We start from the raw sequence: 19,831 nt of genomic DNA, 5'->3' as shown, positions 1-19,831 counted from the left end.
CTGAGTAAATGGTGTCAGAATGATGACCTAGATACGTGTAGAAGTATTAGAGCTCACTAAATATGACAATTATAGGCGTTATTTTTGAAGACCTAGTACAAATGTAGTATTTACATAACTGACATCTACTTAATACCACTGAATGGCGGCTGTCAAAGTGCTTTTGTGCCTGTTTGATATTCGCCATTCTGGTGCTGTTGGCCATGTAGAGTCTGCGGTACTAAAACTACTAAGACAACCTCAGCAAACATCAATAGATGGTGGGAAACTATTTACAAAAAAAAAGTGTAGGTACTTTATTACGTTGATTCTTGAAGTATAGGTACAGAAACGAAAACGAACGAAATTAATTGAAAATGCAAAAATACTTCATAGTACTGTACGTTCCTTCGCAGCCATTTGTATTATACGTCAAAATTAGTTCTCTGGACGCTCGCGAGTTGCGCTTCAAATAGGCACAAAAAAGTTACTGTCAAACTTATGGAATAGCCTGTCCAGTGGTATTTATTTATACAGGTCAGTGAATAAGTTTGAAATAGTAGTAATTACAATATTGTAGTACGATTGGCGGCGAAGTTCCGGCTAAGTTTGAAAGCCAACAGATGCTTAAAACGTAGTCGATTGCTTCATCTCCGTTTTTTGCAAGTTTATAACCGTCGTCATCTGTCAATCTACCAATGATTGTACATTTCATACAATATCTTTTTTTTAGAGAGTTTCGCTAGGCTGTACAAACGTAAGACGTATTTACATCCATGAACGTAGTGTTTAAATTCTCTTTGTTTACATCCTCTTTGATTGAAGTATACAAAATTATGACCAAAAAAAATGTGTTGATGGCTTTAGTAAAATGAAATTATTAAGCAAAATTGTAAGGAATTATCCATTGATAAAACAAATAAGGACTGAATTTAATTGTAATTTGTAAGTTGTGATTTTTTTTTTTGCATATAGAAATAACCATTTGCTAATTACGTATTTAAAATTTACAATTTACATGTAATAGCATTTTTTTCTGTCAAGTTCCTTGGGATGTGTTGATGATGATCAGTATCCCAATTGTTTATTTTTTTTTTATACGTTAATAAAACAGCGTGAACCCATTACAATATTAAAGTAAGTAAGTAGTAACAAATAGTAGTAAATAAATACTAAATTTACCGTAAATAACTAATACATAAACATCCAAATACCGCTCATCATTCCAATCACAAAAACGCAAGCACCCTGTTAGGGCTATATTTCAACGGGACACTATACAGACACCAGATCCTGACGCATCCGACCTGGAGACGGACACCATGTGAGTAACTGCCTGTAGAGCTGTATACATTCTGTTGCTAGCGGCGACTGGTTGCGCCATCGTGGTGTCCGGTTAAAATATAGCCTATTATCTATTATCAGCCTAGTATCGTCTGCCACGCATCGGCATCACGAGCAGGGTTGGCTTCGAGAAGAGTGTTGTGAGCAGGGAGAAACCTCGGTTTTGGAGGTACTCCTCTCGAAATCGGCAACGATACATTCGGAATGATAATGTATCGCAACTACCCTACTCTACGAATTTCTTAAATCGTTTACACTATAGACTAATATTTTGATTTTTTTTTGCCATATTAGAGTGAATGAATTGAGTCCAAACCTTTAAAAACTAAATACAAGGCAACATAGACTTAGTCTCAAGAAATTAACTAATCACAATAAAAGCTCGACTACAACTCGAAACGATAATAGCAACGACACCCCAGAAAGTTTCGTTGAGATTATTTGTCCAATTCGACTACTCGTCACTTACAACTGAGAGTAGAGTAGAGTACCGATACTATCGAATAATGTTTCGTTCGTTCATCGTTTCGACAATAAATACGTTGTAACTAAGAGTAGGATTCGACACGACTAATGCCACGAATATCGAGAAATTCTAGGAGTAGGGCCCTAGGTGAGTTGGTGCGCGTCACAGTACAGTTTAAAATGTGGCAACTACGCCTTGTCATTTATAGAATCCATATAGACTCTAATCTATATGTTTTATGCCTTCTCTTCGCAACGACAAAAAGATACTGTCGCTTTGATTATAGGATTCCGTGCTCAAAAAGTAACCAACCCAGCTATAAACACACAATTTCTAAGACATTTCCTTTAATATTTCTGGACTTCGATCAACGAGTGATGCATATTTCCTCCGCTTTAGGCTTTCGACAGTTTCCACCGCTGCACCTGCCGCTCTAGATGAAAGTTCAATATGAGAGGGGGCTAGCGTGTCCACACAAGTCGCATCCCACACCAGCGGCTTTCCATGACTCCAAGGAATCAACGTCATGCCATCAGGACTTTTACCATCGTCACGTGAAATTCCATTCGAATCTTATAAAAATAAAAAATAAATGTTCGCAGGGCCCTTATATCAATTTAGAAATCAATGTAATAAATAAATTTTGTGTCCTAAAATTATACATTCGATAATTTTTTATGACTAACTAACATTTCCTTCAATATTTCTGGACTTCGATCCAACACAGTCTAGGAAATTGATAGTCATAGTAACAATCCCAAACTTACAATGCCTTGAAATGATAAGTGAGGAGAGTCGAGCAAAACAATTATCAAACTCTGAGTACGTTTTACCTACCCATAGATATCAAAGAAAAATGTGATAAAAAGATCATTTTTGAAGTGATATCTTCTTATGGGAGGACCGCTTCGTAACGTAACGCGTTACAGCCGTCTGTCTGGCATTTCTTTCTCTCACGCATACAGTATTGGTAGAATCCCATTGTCTCACTCTAACCAATTGTTACTTTTATAGGATTGAAAAATGATAGGTGTTAATAGTGTTCATACACAAAATTCTAATGAATATATTCAAGAATTGTAACTAAGATAAAATATATTTAATAATCAATAAAATATTTTAGTAATAAATAACCTTTACTTAACTTGGCTTCAGATAGATTATGGTCAGATTAGTTTTAGTTATCCTAGTCGGACGTTCGGAGGCCCACACGTTTTAATAATTTCTAGTTGTGGGAAGGTCAAAACGTATCCAAGATTTATGCCCAAAATTGTTAAACTTGTTTATGTTAATAAGGGACGAGACGAGCAGGACGTTCAGCTGATGGTAATTGACACGTCCTGCCCCTTACATTACAGTGCCGCTCATGATTCTTGAAAAACCCAAAAATTCTAAGCGGCATTACAATTGTGCTCATCACCTTGAGACATAATAATATGTTCAGTGTCATTTGCCCATTAATTTCACTAGCTACTTCGCCCTTCAGACCGAAACACAATACAACTTACACGTTACTGGTTCACGGTAGATATAGGCGCCGTTGTGGTACCCATCATCTAGCCGGTATCCTTTGCAAACGTACTCCAGTACCATTAAACTGAGAGCTCTTGGAGGATAACTTTGACATATTTTCAGAGTAGCCATAGCGCTTAGACTGAGATTTCAGGTGACATCTTTAGAGCATAGGTACTTAGGCTTTGCCCACACTTTATATAGATAAAACTTAACTGAATGTAAGCTAAGCATAATCTTTAATTGCGTTTTTGTACTCATTTGACAGCTGACCTTTAGCTAAGACAGCCACATGCAAAAGTCAAGTTTGCGTTTTATCACAAGCCAAAGAATATGTAATAATACAAGTACAAAAGACTCGCTCCGCAAAATCAATTAAAGAAATAGGAACTTGTGTGCCATACAATAAGGTGTATTTCAGGTCACACAGCGATATTAACCTACATTTGTATTCACCTAGAAGTTACCTCTCTTTCTATCGCGTGACTCTTATCTCTTCTGACGACGTTAGCGCTGTCTTCTTTACCTAAAACCGTAGGTAAACGTCGATAAGGTCATCTTATAAAAATAGCTTAGTTTTTTCTATAAAATAAATAGGTATGTCATCGTAGTTTCAAATCATTTTATCGTTGTCAAACCTACAAACAAAACTTGATTGCTTACTGTGTAGAGGCCACCGCACGTACCTATTTACAATTTTGATATCTACACAGGTAGTGAGACAGGTCTGACTCAGTTAAGCTTTACATAAGTAAAGACTGAGCAATGTCTAAGTACGCTCTTTAGATCTGAGTAGTCATTCGCGCGACAAGAACGATATCAGTCATTCTAGAGCTGAATATGTTCTAATTGTTTGATGCGTGTTATTGATATAGGAATCTAGATAGATTTAATGAATGAAAAAATTGCGGTTGTTGATCTGTTGGCAATATTTTGTTCGGACGCTCCTAAGGAATACGCGATTCGCACGATGTACCATTTTTATTGAAGCACAAAAAATAATAAATTGTGGGATAAATGGTCTAAATTAAATAAAAACAAAAGTTGGGGGTCTTAAGTAAATGATTTGTTGAAAAGTACTAAATTAAATTATTCAGATTCGTTCAATGATATTGTGGATGAAGCTGAACCTGATGAAAAAAGATTTTTTATTCTAGACAAGCACCGCCGCAGCATCTGATTTGTTTCAAAAACTGGAATCCCAATATGGTGATGGATATTATAAACAGTGCTTTGAAACTAAAATGCTCCTTAATAGATACACACGGAAAGAAATTGGTGAGGCACCGCCTAATATCTTTTTATTTCACCGAGTTTTGGTATTCTAACCTTAGTTTTTTTTATGACAGTAAGGAACGATACGAGCAGGACGTTCAGCTGATGGTAATTGATAGGCCCTGCCCATGAAAATGCAGTGCTTAGTTTCACCTTCGCATGACACGCCACAAGTTAGGATATCATCCCCACCATCTCGATGTGTGGCGGTCCTCCACAGTGCGGTTTTCAAGGAGCTTTCTTCCTCGTACTACAAAGCTGTGGAATGAGCTTCCTTGTGCGGTGTTTCCGGGACTATACGACATGGGTACCTTCAAGAAAAGCGCGTACACCTTCCTTAAAGGCCGGCAACGCTCTTGTGATTCCTCTGGTATTGCAAGAGAGTGTGGGCGGCGGTGATCACTTAACACCAGGTGACCCGTACGTTAGTTTGTCCTCCTATTCCATAAAAAAAAAGAACAACACTTCTATATTCTTATCGAAATTTTTAACTTAGTAATAATTGTGATTAATAGTTATAATATGGAATGATATATTATATTATAGAAATTTAGGCTTGTATTTGTGAAACTAACTAATATTATTTTATTTACATAAAATGTTTCTGTGCGTCATATATTGTCTATTTTTTAATATTGTACCAGCATTTTGTACTGACGTGACTCGCAATAAAATATTTGGGTTTGATTTGATTAGACCAGAGATGAAATATCCTCTATAATATCATGTAGGTCATCATCATATTATTTACGTCTGTTCAGACTTAACGCCTGCGCAAATATTACGCCAGAACACCATCGCGGGAACATTGCCGTCACCCGCATCAGGCGCTTGAAGATTCTTCATACAAATCTGTCTACTCATGTCACTTGATCTACGATCATTGTACAATTCAAATCCTTTTTTGAATTATATTAATTTATTAAGTATCTGGGCATTTAATTTACACCATTCTATTCGCTAAAGATAGAACAACGTCGTTTGGAGCTCTAAAATGTGAGCTGGCAAATATGGGAAGAAAAAATGACTATGACTGACCCACTTGCAATCAGATAACCCGTAAGCTCATTTGTCTTCGTATCTTATGGATAAATAATGAGATAACCTCTAACATAAATTTTCAGGATCTGTTACAAAATTGTAAAATAATGATTTTGCAAGAGGTGAACCAGCCATTTCTGAGTATGGCCGTCGCAAAAGCCGCCAGTCTTCTCGGAGCTGACCACGTGCATATTGCTGATCAGTTGATATGGGGACATGATTATAATGGAAGGTAATAATAATATAACTTACTGCTGTTAGTTAATAATAACTTTTTTTCATATTATTTACGATTTTGGTAGCACTGCGGCGTGTTTCGTTTATGGAGGTGAGGGGAACAGCTTAATCTCACCCAATCAAGTGGGGAAGAGGGGAATCTCGGAGACTATTATGCCGAATATTTTTTCCCCCAAGAAACAGTACTAAGTTGTGAGAAAAATGGTCTGTAAAAAAGGAAGAGTGGGGGCCTTAATTAAAAAAGTTGTCCAATTGTTTTTTTTTATATATGTAATGCACTCGAGAACAGATAAATTTATTTAAATAAACACACTAAAGTGAGAGTGTTCGAGAATATAATATCACATCTCACTGTGGGGAGGAGGATGGACGCTAAAGTTGCCTAAAGTTAATTCCGCCAATATTCGTGTTCAAACAATTTGACACGTGTTTCGCCTCTACACGAGGCATCCTCAGGACGTGTTGTCTCGCCAATATCAGGCACGAGACTCATGCCAGAGAGTTTTGTGCCAGATTTTGGCGGAATTAACACTAAAGAAAACTCAAATCATTTGGTTTTTTACCTGTTCTATGGTTCTAGGTGCTATCTTCATCTCCCGTGATAATATCTTTTGCTTTCGGACAGGATATTTTCGAATTATTTCCCTTACTGCTTTCACCACCTGCAAAATATTGTACAATGTTTGGGCGCCAAAATGAGAAAACCCAATGAACAATCATATAAAAATGACAGATTCCAAATTCAAATGAAATATCCTGTTTATTTTTAATTGTAACAGTATTTATAGCCAGAATGAAGACTTGGCTGTATGGGCTTTTGACCCCTTTGCCTGTCCAGATGGACGAACAGAACCAAAAAAAAAATATTTATAGCCAGACTAAGTATAGATGAAATTTTATTCTGTTAAGTTTAATTTAACTAGAATTTTATTGATGAAATATTGAACAGCTTCTCTCCACTTTTCTTCTCAGTGGCCAGGCATCGTTGCTAATTTATAGAAAGTATAATTATTGTTCCAGAGTCTTCTCTTCGATGGCCGATGCGATATTCGTCTCCACCACAACACACACTTGTCTCCAGAGGTTCGCAGATCAAGCAACAGTGCCAGTTCTATGTATGGCCTCGAGAACACATGCATCCATTCAGGCTCTCTCCACCGTTATGGCCATCATTGTAGGGTTAACTCAACAGAGTTTCTTATGGATTTAGCTGCCCTCACCCGACATGCGTGTCAATGCCACGAATGAAAAATAAATGTTTTTTGAGCCAGAAGCCGTCGCGTCGTGGGCATTCCCAGAGAACTCTATCAAAGTTTCATCACAATCTATCGCATGACTCTAGACGTGGTTTCTAAACGCTATGTAATAAGTGAACTCAAATAACTTGAGCTTTTAAAATTTTTATCACCTTAAAATATCCCACATAATTTTTCTTGAATAATCTCTTGTAAACAATCATAGCTCTTAAACATTTAATATTTCATAGTCCTGTAAATTGTGAATTCATAACTGATGTCTTATACAAAATGTATAAGCTATATTAGCATTTTCTTGTATCTGCGAAAGTGTAATATAGTAGGTACCTACACGAGTATACCATGATAAAAATTTACTAGGTGTTATAATGTTTTTTTATGGAAAAAGAAGAGAAAAAAAATATTCTCTATGATTTAACGTTTTTTTTTTTATGAAAATATGGGACAAGACGAGCAGGACGTTCAGCTGATGGTAATTGATACGCCCCGCCCATTACAATGCAGTGCCGCTTAGGATTCTTGAAACCCTAAATTATTAAATTATTCACTAATAATCTTCCCTCGTGATGGGAGCTTTCGATAATCTTCCAATCGTCCTGTTTTACGTTAGTAGAAATAACAATATTGTAATAAAGAAAATATTAAATACAACCAATGAAAATAATTATTATGCCGCATAATTTAGTCTGAAGTATGATACAAATCGTCTAGTAGTTCACCAACTAACGGGTGTCAAATTTTGGTGACGGTGTGAGCCAAAGAGGATGTAAGCACTACGTAATAAGAGGCTGGACTGCCTAAGAAAAAATTTGACATTTAGTTTAGTATGAAACGTGCTGTCATTTGACATAGCTTTGAAATAGTAATTACTTATAATATTATGGCGACGAAGTATAATCCGGCTAAGTTGAACATTGGCATTGGCATTGTAATGGGTAGGGCGTATCAATTACCATCAGCTGAAAGTCCTGCTCGTCTGATCCCTTATTTTCATAAAAAAAAGTTTTATGTGTTTGAACATGCGCATACAAAGTTGTAGATTTTTTTAACTTTCATTCTTTTTTCAGGAAGAATATGGCTTAATGCGTGGGTTGAATATCGGATATATAGGACCACCACATCCAGTTCTAAACTCTTATTTACTTCTTTGTCCAATGCTAGGAGCTAATTTCAAGTTTAAGTGTTGCTGTCAGGTAAAAATAATATTTCCATAGTTGGCTAAGAATGAAGGACTTTTGACCTTCTTAGAATAAAATTTTACAGTACCTACCTAATTATGAGACCAATTTAAACAAATCAAAGATAACAAAATTATTCCTACTCTTATATTGCCCTTGAAGTACTATATGTCTCTGATTTTTATGTTATTCGAGTACTGCGTAGTCTTAGGGTGACGGGCGCAGTGTGTTCACAACGGGTAATTATTGTAATATACGGTCTACCTTAGGTCGTTCTGTATTGTATTACAACAGTGCTATGGGCTGGCTTGAGATTATTTTGGATCATCTTCTCATACTCATTTATTGGCATAAAAAGAAACTTACCTATAATATATAAAAATAATTAATATTTTCCGTCGCGGCAACGAGCCACTGTTCGCATGTGATATAATCTCGGTAGGAACAACACTTAGGATTTGAATACTCTGGGTATTCAATAATATATATTTTTAAAAATAAATAGTTTTCGAGGCCTTCATTCCTTACCGAAAACTGTTTACGTTTTGATTTTGGGGAGCGCACGGCAGCTGCGACTCTGTATACTTATTCATATATATCGTGTAACGGTCCCAAATCTGGCGCTCTAGTGTAACGCTAGAAAATCTGACGCTAAACTCGAGTAGGCAGCCCGCGTGGCGAGCGGCCCGAAAGTCCGTGTTGAAGCTTCGCTTCAAATAAGTGTGTGCGTGTAATCATTACGCGCGATTGAAGTAAACCTTAATAATAATTCACTTTGGGAATAATTAAGAGATAAGTATATTAAATAGGTATACATATCCCAAACGCTGACGATATACACTACAACAAAACACTGAGTAACCTACCCCTAAGTCGCACCTGAAGATGTTTTACTCCAATAACCAAACTTTAACATTTCAGAAGCAACCCGTAAGTCCCCTTCTATACAAAGCGGGCGAAAACTTATGTTCTGAAACTCATACTCACTTGGAGGCATGCGCTGATAAAAGAGTTGTTCTTCGCAACTGTCACGTTGTAATATCCGGCCCGGAGAAACCAGAGAAGTTGGAAGAATTCCGACTGCATGCAGATGTTGGTAGACATTCATTTTGAGATAAATAAGTAGACAATTTGCCAGTAGTGAACTGGCTTGGTAAATTTAATTTGGATGTGTGAAGTTAGTCTTTGCCACGTATTACCAGAATATAAACGTGAAATTATTGTGCAAACCACAAAAATGCATCGATGAGAACCATCAAAAAAGTGCGTTATTCTTTCTAAATGGCTGGCAACGCTCCTGTGGCATTCCTCTCTACTTGCAGGAGAATGTGGGCGGCGCCAATCACTTCCCAATAGGTCGCCCGTACCCCTATATATAACTAGGTAAAGTGTATAAATTAGATACTCTGTTAAGCTGGTTACTGCCCAACTTTACGAGGTGTACCTAATGTAACATGTTATGATGTTACACAGCTAGCATTTGTGCAGTCCGTACTTAGTGTTACTACGATGTAACCAGCGAACAACGAGCGGCTTTTTGGTGAATCCTATGAGTGTACGCAGTTCAGCCAGTACGCTGTAACAAGCCATCACGTTCCTCTAGTATTTTATAGAAAAAATACAGAGATGAACCAGTGTTGTGGAACCCAGTTCATCAAGAGCATTATATCAAATTAAGGAAAGAATACGCTTGGGTTAGATTGGCTTCGTTACTCGACAGCGAAAGAGAAAGTTGTAAAACAAAAATGACAAGTTTACTGGCATCATTGAGGAGAGAAAAACAATAAATTAAACAATTAACTGGTAGATATTGCCTTTATGCCTTCCATTATTCGACTCTAGCCGAATTTACCCGATAGAGCATGGCAACACTGTTTCATTTAATACCCACAATTTATAGAGCTCAATGTACCGTACCACCTACATGCTCGCGATTGACGCAGAAGTAACTGCTGCGACAATCTTATTTGTTTTTTATTCATTAATGGGTAATTCCATCAAGGCGCTTATACGTTTCCACGCATCGTGGATTTTTAATTTATTCTTATAATCTTTTGAAATTTATATTCCAGAAAATCAGTTCTGCTTCAAAATATTGTAGGAATGCCAATTCTTATTCGGTCGTCCAAATCCGGCTCATTTTGATGCTCAGTAAATTATAAGTGACGAGTCTCCCGCTATTGACACTGAGAAACATGCGAGAGTGGAGTCCAAAGAGTATCATAATATATTGGTGGAGTCAATAGAAGTTGTCGTTTCTTCTGGTGTTCTTAGCTCCTTTGTTACGCGCCAGAAATCCGACAAAAATTGGAGAACAATGCGAGAACCTGCGAACATTATGTGAATCGGTTCCACATTCGCGTGTCTCGTGTATTTCTCACTTTCTCGCGTGAATGTGGAGCGGGCTTTAACTTGCACAAAATTTATGCCTTTCACAACCAAGCTGTGGAATGATGTGGATTTTGTTGTTAAATGACATGAGTACCTTCAAAAAAAGCGCGTACGAACACTTTTCTAAAGATAGGCGACTCTTCTATAATTTCTTTGGTGTTGCAAGAGAATGTGGACCGCGGCGGTGATCACTTAACATCAGGTGACCCGATTATGATGTTACACAGTACGCACGTTTGTCATCCTCTTCCATAAAATAATAGATGACTAAGTACTTACATTACTTATAATATTTGTTTCAGGATATTGAAAGAGAAAATCTTCTTCGTCCCTGGATTTTCATGCACACCTGTCCTCGAGGCAAGGAAGTTGATGACAGACTTTTCTTTCATATCAATTCGAGAACTTTTACTGTATTTGAAAACTTCCAGTACATAGCTGCTGCTTTACTTGCCTTTACTATAAAGAATATGAGATTTTAAAAATAATAATTATCGAAATAGTAGAAATAAAACATTGATAGTAACTTCATCAAAAATTTATTGAAATGTAAATAAAATATGCAATATACATATTATTACTTTACAAGGTGTAAAAGATTTTGCAAGAGGATTGGTGATCATTTATGCAACTCTTAAGCCTCATTTTGTCGTAAAAAATCATTTCAAATCAAATCAATTACTTAATTTATTATTATTATTTATTCAGAGCAATTTCAGGCCAAGATTAAAGAGGACTTCTCAGACCTCCATGAAATAAAATCTGGTGAGCCTCAGGGTAGGATTCTCGGTCCATTCCTGTACCTCCTCTTCACAGTAGATATACCAACAAATAAATACACTTCAACTGCGACGTATGCTGATGATACTCCGTAGCTGTCAACCCACACCAATCCAGAAACTGCTTCACACAATCTGCAAGGCCACCAACACGAAATAGAGTGGTGGTTTAAAAGATGGAGAATAAAAGCAAACGAAACTAAATCAGCTCACGTAACATTCACCCTCAGAACAGAGACTTGCCCCCCCTGTTAAATTGAATAATAAAATGATACCATTAAAAGACAACACAAAGTATTTAGGAATGCACTTAGACAGGAGATTGACATAGCAAAAACCCATTTGGCCTAAAATAAAACAGCTCGACGGAAAATTCTTTTTTAATTATTCATAAAACAATACTCAAACCAATATGGACTTACGGTATACAGCTGTGGGGGACTACCATTATTAGTAATATCGAAATACTAGAAAGAATTCGGAGCAAAACATTGTCCATGTTCACTATCTCAAAGTGTATTAGTAGTAACTACATGTACGTAGACATCAATATAAAACTGTCTGGCAAGAAATAGTCCAAACTAGTGTGAAATACCAGGAGAAACTTACAACCCATGTCAACAAGCTAACTAAGTCTTTGAGCGGAAAGGGTGGCATCCAGTTGAAAAGGCTTATGAGACATGATATCATAAATCTGAGGTAAAGTTATAAATAATAAATGGAGAGTGATGCAAAGTAATTTTACATCAATTTCGGGCTCTCGACAATGACTCTTTGAGCAGATATATGCAGCCAAAACAATGGCTTATTGTTTCCAATAACAGATTGCCACTATGCAGAAAACCAAAAAAAAAACTTATTTAGAGCATTGTTAATAAGACCATCAGCTCAAACCAAAATAGTACTTAAACCATTTTTCAATATACACAAATCAGATTATGAATGGGTCTCCTCTTGCTATATAGATACTATTAGATGCTTGTGTGTGTGGCAATTTGGGACCTTTGAAATTTTGTAACATATGATTTGTGTTATTTTACATTGAAATTAGTAAAATACAAAATACTTACTGATGATATGTGATCCCATTGTCATTCTTATTTCTTGTAGTATTCATTATTTTTACATTTTACTATGCCACCCGGAAATTTGGTTTCAATTATTAACATGTGGCATGTCAATGTCACACATTGTTTGAAACTAACTTGAGTACTCCCAGTTGGGTGTAGTATTAGTTGGCGCACTTTGCGACTACGCCTGCGGTGTCTAGTTCGAGCGCAGCACTTGAATACAAGAAACTTACATTCCAGAACAATGTGTTTATGATCTTCATAGGCCCAACCCAACACAAGCAAGCATTTACAAAATATAAATAAATGATAACAGTCGTGGTTGAATCCATGCCTGCCACATTCCAGTGTGTTTTTAATTTTCAAAATCATAGAGAAACATATCTATATGTTTCTAGAACTATTAGGTTGGCAACACTCTTGCGATCTTCTGGTGTTACAAAAGAGCATTGGTCCATATTGATCATATACCATTAGATGACCCTTATGACATATGCTTGATTGTCCTGCTCATCCAAGCAAAAATATTCTATCATTTCAATTAAATTATGGCATTACCTTTGAACTACCATGCTGGGTGTCCCAGAATGATAAGACAAGAGTACAAGTGCATACACAAAGCCCTAAGAATGCAACACTTCTGTTCCAGAGTATAGACAGTAGCGATAACTTACCTTCAGATGACCATACACTTTTTGTCCACTTTCCATAAATAAAATTCATGATCCATACTGAACCATTAACAAAAATATGCAATCTAACAGCCTTTACAATTTTTATTAAAATAAACATTCATATGACCTGGAATATAATATTACTATATATAAAAAATTAACAATATACTGAGATGCAGTAAAAAAACTTGTGTAAAATAAAAAAAAAAACAAGATGACTAAGTATTTTTATTAAACTAACATTAACCTATTTTATAAATGAACCCTTAATTATCTTGGTTTTTGTACTTTCCCCTCATCACTTTTGGAAGAACAACTACTCCTGGGCATGGAACTTGACCATATATTTCACACATACAAGCTCTTTCACAACCAACACCAAAATTTGCGGGATTATCTTTCTTCTCAGCTGCAATTGTTTCTGCTTCCAAAACTTCTTTAGACTTTCCAACTGTATGCAATAAATGCTCCAAAATATCTTCTTTTGTTTTATTGTCTATATCAACTAATATTTGTTTGCCATCTTCTAAATAGCACTTTATAAATGGTGTTGGGGTCAAGTTTTTGAAAGTAGCTACTTGAACATTCGGGTTTTTGTACTGGATTTGGGGCAGATACCAAAACACAAATTCCTTCGCTCCATTGTTATTTTGACCTATGATATTGTACGCAACTGAAAATATTTTGATTTTATCTTTTAGCACTAGTTTTCCAGCATTTAAGTAATTTAATGTTCGCCGTATCGGCGCTCTGCCTTTCATAAAAGGCATTTTAATTGATGTATTACTCTTAACAATAAAAACTTCTATCAACAATATTTATTGTTATTAAATTATAACCCTAAAATCCTAAAGTCTAAACCTAACCTATTTGTTTAATGTGTCAACTGTCAATTGTGAAATGCGTCTCTTACGTCAAATGATTATTGTCATTTCTCAACAAAGGTTTTTTTTGGCACAGTATGCGCATTCAGCCTACAACAAAGGTTGACGTAATTGACAATAAATTTTTCTTATCAACTACATATGAATAGCTTTGGAGACAAGTTGTTAGGCTGCAAGCAATTTTGTCTGAAGAGCTTAATGACGACGAAGTGGCATCAGTTACTCTTATTATAAACCCATCACCGATTTTATAAAATGGTCAAGTTCACCCTTTTATTTCTTTTTTTTTATTAACTACATGTTCGACAATATCACTTCACCTCTGCGGCGTCACCTCTTTCAAATAATTTAATTACATCATTAGGTTTGAAGGTTTTATTGTTTCTGGCAACGTACCCGTGTTTTACGTGCTCAAAACCAATTCGGTATGGGACTATTATATTAAAATTTGATATTATAATTGTCTAAATACATACCAATAATTTTAAAATGATATTTTAGTGTATTTCGACACACACAATAGATAAGGTTTATATTTATAATTGGTGATACTTTAACTTTTATTAATTTCTGAGTAGGTATAGATAAATATTATTCACCTTACAATAGTATTTTTTGTATATGTCTTTGGAAACGTGTCCATGATATTATATGAAGTATAGTCGAAATGACTATACTTCCTATCTTTTAATTCCTATTAAAACATCTGTAGCAGACAGAACCTAATGTAACAAATAGTAAAGCAAGTATACAATATACAATTCCAATTTATATTTATTATTATCCTCCTCCTCCTCGCGTCGTATTCCTCATTGCTGAGGGTCGTGATTTCTCTGAGGATTCAACGTTTTGACAATAGTTCGCCATCTGTGTCTGTCTTTGGCTACGTGCAGTGCGTCATGAAGTCCGGTATTCAGAGATGTGAGGATTTGGTCAGACCATCTGTAATGAAAGTGGAAGAAGCGAAACAAGTATGCAAGGATCGTAGCGAGTGGGAAGAAGTGGTCTCTGCCTACCCCTACGGGGAAGAGGCGTGATTATATGTATGTATGTAGGTATGTAAATACAAAATAAAAACATATACTTCATGAAATCCGCAACATTTTTCACCGACTTCAAAAAAACTATTCCAAAACAATAAAATAACAATATAATATGCACTAAGGAGTATAAAAATAATTGCGTTTTTTTATACAAGCTAATTAATTAATCTATTTCTAGTTACTATTACTGTGATTTTTGGAATCAATGTCCTCCCGCCGCGGCTCCGCTCTCGCCTCTCGCCTCATCAAGCACATCTCACTAATTATTAACTATGTATGTAGTTACAAACCTACCTACCTTGGCTTACACCAACTCAATATTATATTGTAAATACGCAATTTTTTATACACTATTTAGTGCATCGTATTGATTGTTATGGAATAGTGTTAATATAATAATAAATTGACCAAAACGACGTTACGGTAGGTGACTCAAAATATCCGGATAGCATTAAAAGACTCGGCCGAGTATCGTTAATTTGCTCCTAAGAATTGAAGAGTTCCGTTACTATGTCATGGATCCCATTAACAGAAAGATGGTTTTCTCATGGACTCCATTGTCAGATCTTGACCAATTGCATATAATTGCAATGGGACCACACGTAAAGCACCACCTCTCCAATAAAAAAAGAATTACCTATCAAAATCGGTTCATCCAGTCGAAAGTTCTGAGGTAACAAATATAAAAATACACACTGACGAACTGACACCCTCTTCCTTTTTTGAAGTCGGTTAAAAGGATATTATGTCGGAACGATATAAATACACATTTTTTTGCAAAAAAGCATAAAGAACCATGTCAATGTTCTCACTCCCCGTGTTGCTATCGAAACTAAGGTTCGCGCGGTGACCATACAAAAACTGAGCTCTTTTCACAAGTTATGACCATAAACTGGGAAGGTAAGTACATAATATATCGATGTGGATAGTTATTTACTGATTGGCATATTTATTGTCATTATAAAATATTATGTTTAAATGTAGACAATATGATTTGCTAGGTCAGATTTAGATTTTTAAGTCAGTACTTATTTAATGTGTGAGTACTAAATAAATATTCAGATTAAATTATTATAATATAATAGAAGACAACCCTAATGTCGTCAAAAGAGGTAAGAGCTGCGTTATAGAAAGAGAGGATACTTCTAGGTGAATGATATAATGTAGGTTATTAGCGCTGTGCGAGCTGCATTGAACCAACAGATAACGCGTGAGTTGAAGGCACAGTTCAAGAATGCGATAGTGCTGTGACCTAATAATTATTATAAGTGATGAACGTGATAATGATAAATTATATTATAAGTGTGTCGATAAATTTAAACAATGTTTTAAGTGTACGATTTTACACAAGGTTAAAATAATGAAAATCGAAATTATTATACCCATTTAAAAAAATATTAACCTATTAATTAAATCTCAAATTTTTGTCCTGCCTTTCCTGAACACATAATATATTTGAAACATTTTTCGCCATTTCTCGTGCATGGCGATGAATAAAAACTAGATTGTTTTGAAACAGAACCTGATGGACTCGGATCAGTCATTACGAAAATCAGAAAAATAGCACGGGATCGCAACTTCAGTGTTAACGCGATAACACGCTAATCGACGACTACGGCACAGAATTACACTGTAGGCGCGCGAGTCGAGGCGTGCGGACAGCGGAGGGAGATGCTCCCGCCATTTACCTCAGGCCCCTACTGCATTCAACTTGCGCGATGACTCTAAATTGTAACACAGCAAGTGTCCCTATTTCTTTGATTGATTTTGCGGAGTAAACCTTCTTTACTAATTATATTACTGTTATGTTTTCTTTTTTTATGGATTAATGTTTTGTATGCCACACTTTATATTGTACCTGTGATATTAGCCAAATAAGGAAGAATGCGATCCGCGAACGTACTCGCCTAACTGAGGTACGTTTGCTCAGTACGTAATACCGTACCTTTGTTAACTTTTATCTTTTATCTACGATTTAGGTGCCTATAGTAAAACACTCGCACTTTTTTATAAAAAAAATTGTACTAGCAATGTAAATAATAACAGAAAAAAGTTCTGATAATAGCAGAATAAATGATACGTTTACGTTAAAACTCGCAAACGGAATTCAAAAGCTAATATTTTAAAGAGGTAAATGTATACTATACTGAGATAACTAATAATATTTAAGCTTTTCCTAAATTGCCTAGCAGCCTCTAAATTAGCCGCTAAATTCTCATTTGCCGAGCTGTTTTGATCGCGTGCAAATTTGATCTGATACATCGTGGCAGTCAGTCGATAGAAAAAATATTGTAAATAGCTTTATGTACTTCTTCCACAAAATAATATTGAATTTTGTCCTATTAACAGGTGCTGCGCATTGATATGTGCGAGAAATGGATGGCGTGACCCTGGTATTATATAAAATCAAATACGTGACAGGTGTTTGATTTTATTATGAATTAATTTTTTTTCAGGACGGTTCTACTCCGTAAAGGCGCCAAAAAACCACACTTTGAACTTAAGTAGTACTTAATGGTGACACACGGACGTTTGTGCCCCGTTTGTCTATTCATACTTTTTTGGTTATCCTTGTCATCCAGTATAAGCTTCAATCAGTTTATCTGTTACAACAGTTCACATCTTTACTATAGGTATCTTTTTACAATAATTAAATTTAATTTTCAATATTTAAAATGATAAAATAGTACAGGTACTATGTCATGACAATGTCATCGTCAAAAGTAAATAACAAAATAGTGAAAAATCCCTGCATGATTTGCTTCGAGCAAGCTAACAAAAAGAATGCATTACAGTGTCAAGGGGCTTGCAAGAAATGGGCACATTACAAGTGCTTAAATTATACATCTGGAAACATTAACGATATCAAAAAAGGGGTCATTAAAATAGCGTGTCCATGCCCTGATTGTAATATCAACGAGAACATTGGAGTAAATACAAATATACGTAGAGATTTAAAAACAAAGTTATGTAAAAATTCAACAGATATTCGAGCTGGTGAATGTATACCTACCTGTAGATAAATTTAGTAAAACAAAACCACAAGGACTTAAAAAGGAAGAATCAACACCATATTATACTAATATCTGCAATAGACAACCATTTTTAATGGAATCTAAGAAAATAAAACTAGGATTATCTCACAATGTTGCTGTAACATCTGAGACTTATGAAATAAACGAACGTAAGACTAAGGAGCGTCCAAGGATTAGTGACACACCAAAATCTGTGGCACATGTAGCACGTTGTGGCCTGGAATGTCCAAAGCAGTCAAGGCTTGTTGATAAATTAAAAGTTTCTGGTATCCGTAAGTAGCACATGTTCACAAATATATGCCGTTTGGCTTTTTTGGTATTATGGAGACAAACTTCTTAGCCACTAAATGGCCCTTCCAGCACAGTGTAAGTCGGGTGTAGATTTACAAGGCCTTACGATGTAAGTACGAGTTTTTTTTACTTTTGAATAAAGAAAAATGTCCGGTCTGGATGAAGAAATACCCACATGATTTGAAATCTTAAGGCGTTTTTATAAAAACGCAATAGGAAAATATATCAATTAATTTCGGCCAATTAGGACGTAATTTAATATGGGTTATTTTTGAATTTACTATAGAAACTTCTTCAATAAAGTTTTTGGGTACCTATTTTGTGTAAATCCCTTTTAGGCGCTAGCTATTGAAAGTCTTATTGTTTAAAGAATTCAAGTACTCTATTAGAGGCGTGACCCTCATCAAGGAGCGTTATGTACCTGACTGTACAATAATTTGTCTCTTCACGTATACATAGCAAGTTTCGTCTGAGGCTTTTAATCATGTCACTTTTAAATTATTAGAATCCGGAAGGGTCATTGCGAAGGTATTTAGATTGAATTTTATCGTGCTATTATGTATATCTATGATTCTTGTAATATATTATCTGAACGAAAAATATTTCATGTAAATTTTTAAGCTAGGACTTAGAAGTTAATAATGCCTTTAAATATACCTGTAGAGTCAGCTTTGCCTATAAGCCCTAATTCTGCAAACTTGACTGATGACTGATTGATTCTGAACATATCGATAAAATCTAAAAACTTATACTTAGATTTATTTGTTATCAAACATTAATCATGTAATATAAAATGAACGCTTATGTACATTTTTATTAGAGGTTGGAGGCTAAAGGAGGCTGCTATAAAATTTCAGCTTTCTAATACTTCCGAAAATTCTTCAGGGGTGTTTATAGCTAATTTTTGCAATTACTTATAATTATTTGACACTTCATGTGTTTCATAAGTTTGCCTATAAACATCTTACACGAAGAACATTTTAGTATCATCCAGACTATTATCCAAACATCCATGCCATGAGGGTTCTAAATTAAGTTGAAACGCATTACGGGGGCAATACGGTGATAAATTTTGCCTTTGTATTCACTTATCTCGAGGTGTTCTTACGCAACACGTTAACTGCATAGACTAAGCTACTGACTTCCCAATACTGGCGGAAGCTTTCTGGCTTTTGTAAATCTTAATACATTATATACAAAATAATCCTTTTTTTTTACCGCTTGGTCGCTGGTTGCTACTTAAAGTACAACTATTTTTATTACAGATTTAACAGTAAACCCTTTAACGGATGGCAGTTGCGTTAGGCAGATAGATGGTAAGATAGCAATGACTATTTTGAGAGCATTGAATAAAGGAGGATGGCGAGAATGCATGT

General features: G+C 35.5%; 2 protein-coding genes across 2 annotated transcripts; one reads left to right on the top strand and one right to left on the bottom strand.

The window, feature by feature from the left end:
• The first annotated feature begins 792 nt into the window (after positions 1 to 792).
• On the top strand, positions 793 to 11,192 carry LOC126979785 (ornithine transcarbamylase, mitochondrial-like). Its single transcript, XM_050829320.1, has 7 exons — positions 793 to 924; positions 4,459 to 4,579; positions 5,701 to 5,849; positions 6,875 to 7,028; positions 8,178 to 8,303; positions 9,210 to 9,380; positions 10,982 to 11,192. The coding sequence occupies exons 1-7, from the start codon at positions 851 to 853 to the stop codon at positions 11,159 to 11,161; spliced, it is 975 nt and encodes a 324-aa protein (XP_050685277.1). The 5' UTR covers positions 793 to 850; the 3' UTR covers positions 11,162 to 11,192.
• A 2,221-nt stretch (positions 11,193 to 13,413) lies between these two features.
• On the bottom strand, positions 13,414 to 14,093 carry LOC126979835 (probable 28S ribosomal protein S25, mitochondrial). Its single transcript, XM_050829398.1, has one exon. The coding sequence runs from the start codon at positions 13,970 to 13,972 to the stop codon at positions 13,469 to 13,471; it is 504 nt and encodes a 167-aa protein (XP_050685355.1). The 5' UTR covers positions 13,973 to 14,093; the 3' UTR covers positions 13,414 to 13,468.
• Positions 14,094 to 19,831: the final 5,738 nt, after the last annotated feature.

Source organism: Leptidea sinapis, chromosome 4 (genome assembly GCF_905404315.1).
Source record: "Leptidea sinapis chromosome 4, ilLepSina1.1, whole genome shotgun sequence".
Taxonomy (NCBI): domain Eukaryota; kingdom Metazoa; phylum Arthropoda; class Insecta; order Lepidoptera; family Pieridae; genus Leptidea; species Leptidea sinapis.
Note: the sequence above shows the minus strand (reverse complement) of the source record. Positions and strands in the feature narration are given on the sequence as shown.

Bases quoted from the DNA above. Each gene is read 5' to 3' on its own strand.
- LOC126979785 (XM_050829320.1), top strand. From the start codon at position 851: ATGAAATTATTAAGCAAAATTGTAAGGAATTATCCATTGATAAAACAA. The intron at 4,580-5,700 runs GTGAGGCACCGC...ATAAATTTTCAG, and splicing joins ATACACACGGAAAGAAATTG to GATCTGTTACAAAATTGTAA. The intron at 5,850-6,874 runs GTAATAATAATA...TTATTGTTCCAG, and splicing joins GGACATGATTATAATGGAAG to AGTCTTCTCTTCGATGGCCG.
- LOC126979835 (XM_050829398.1), bottom strand. From the start codon at position 13,972: ATGCCTTTTATGAAAGGCAGAGCGCCGATACGGCGAACATTAAATTAC.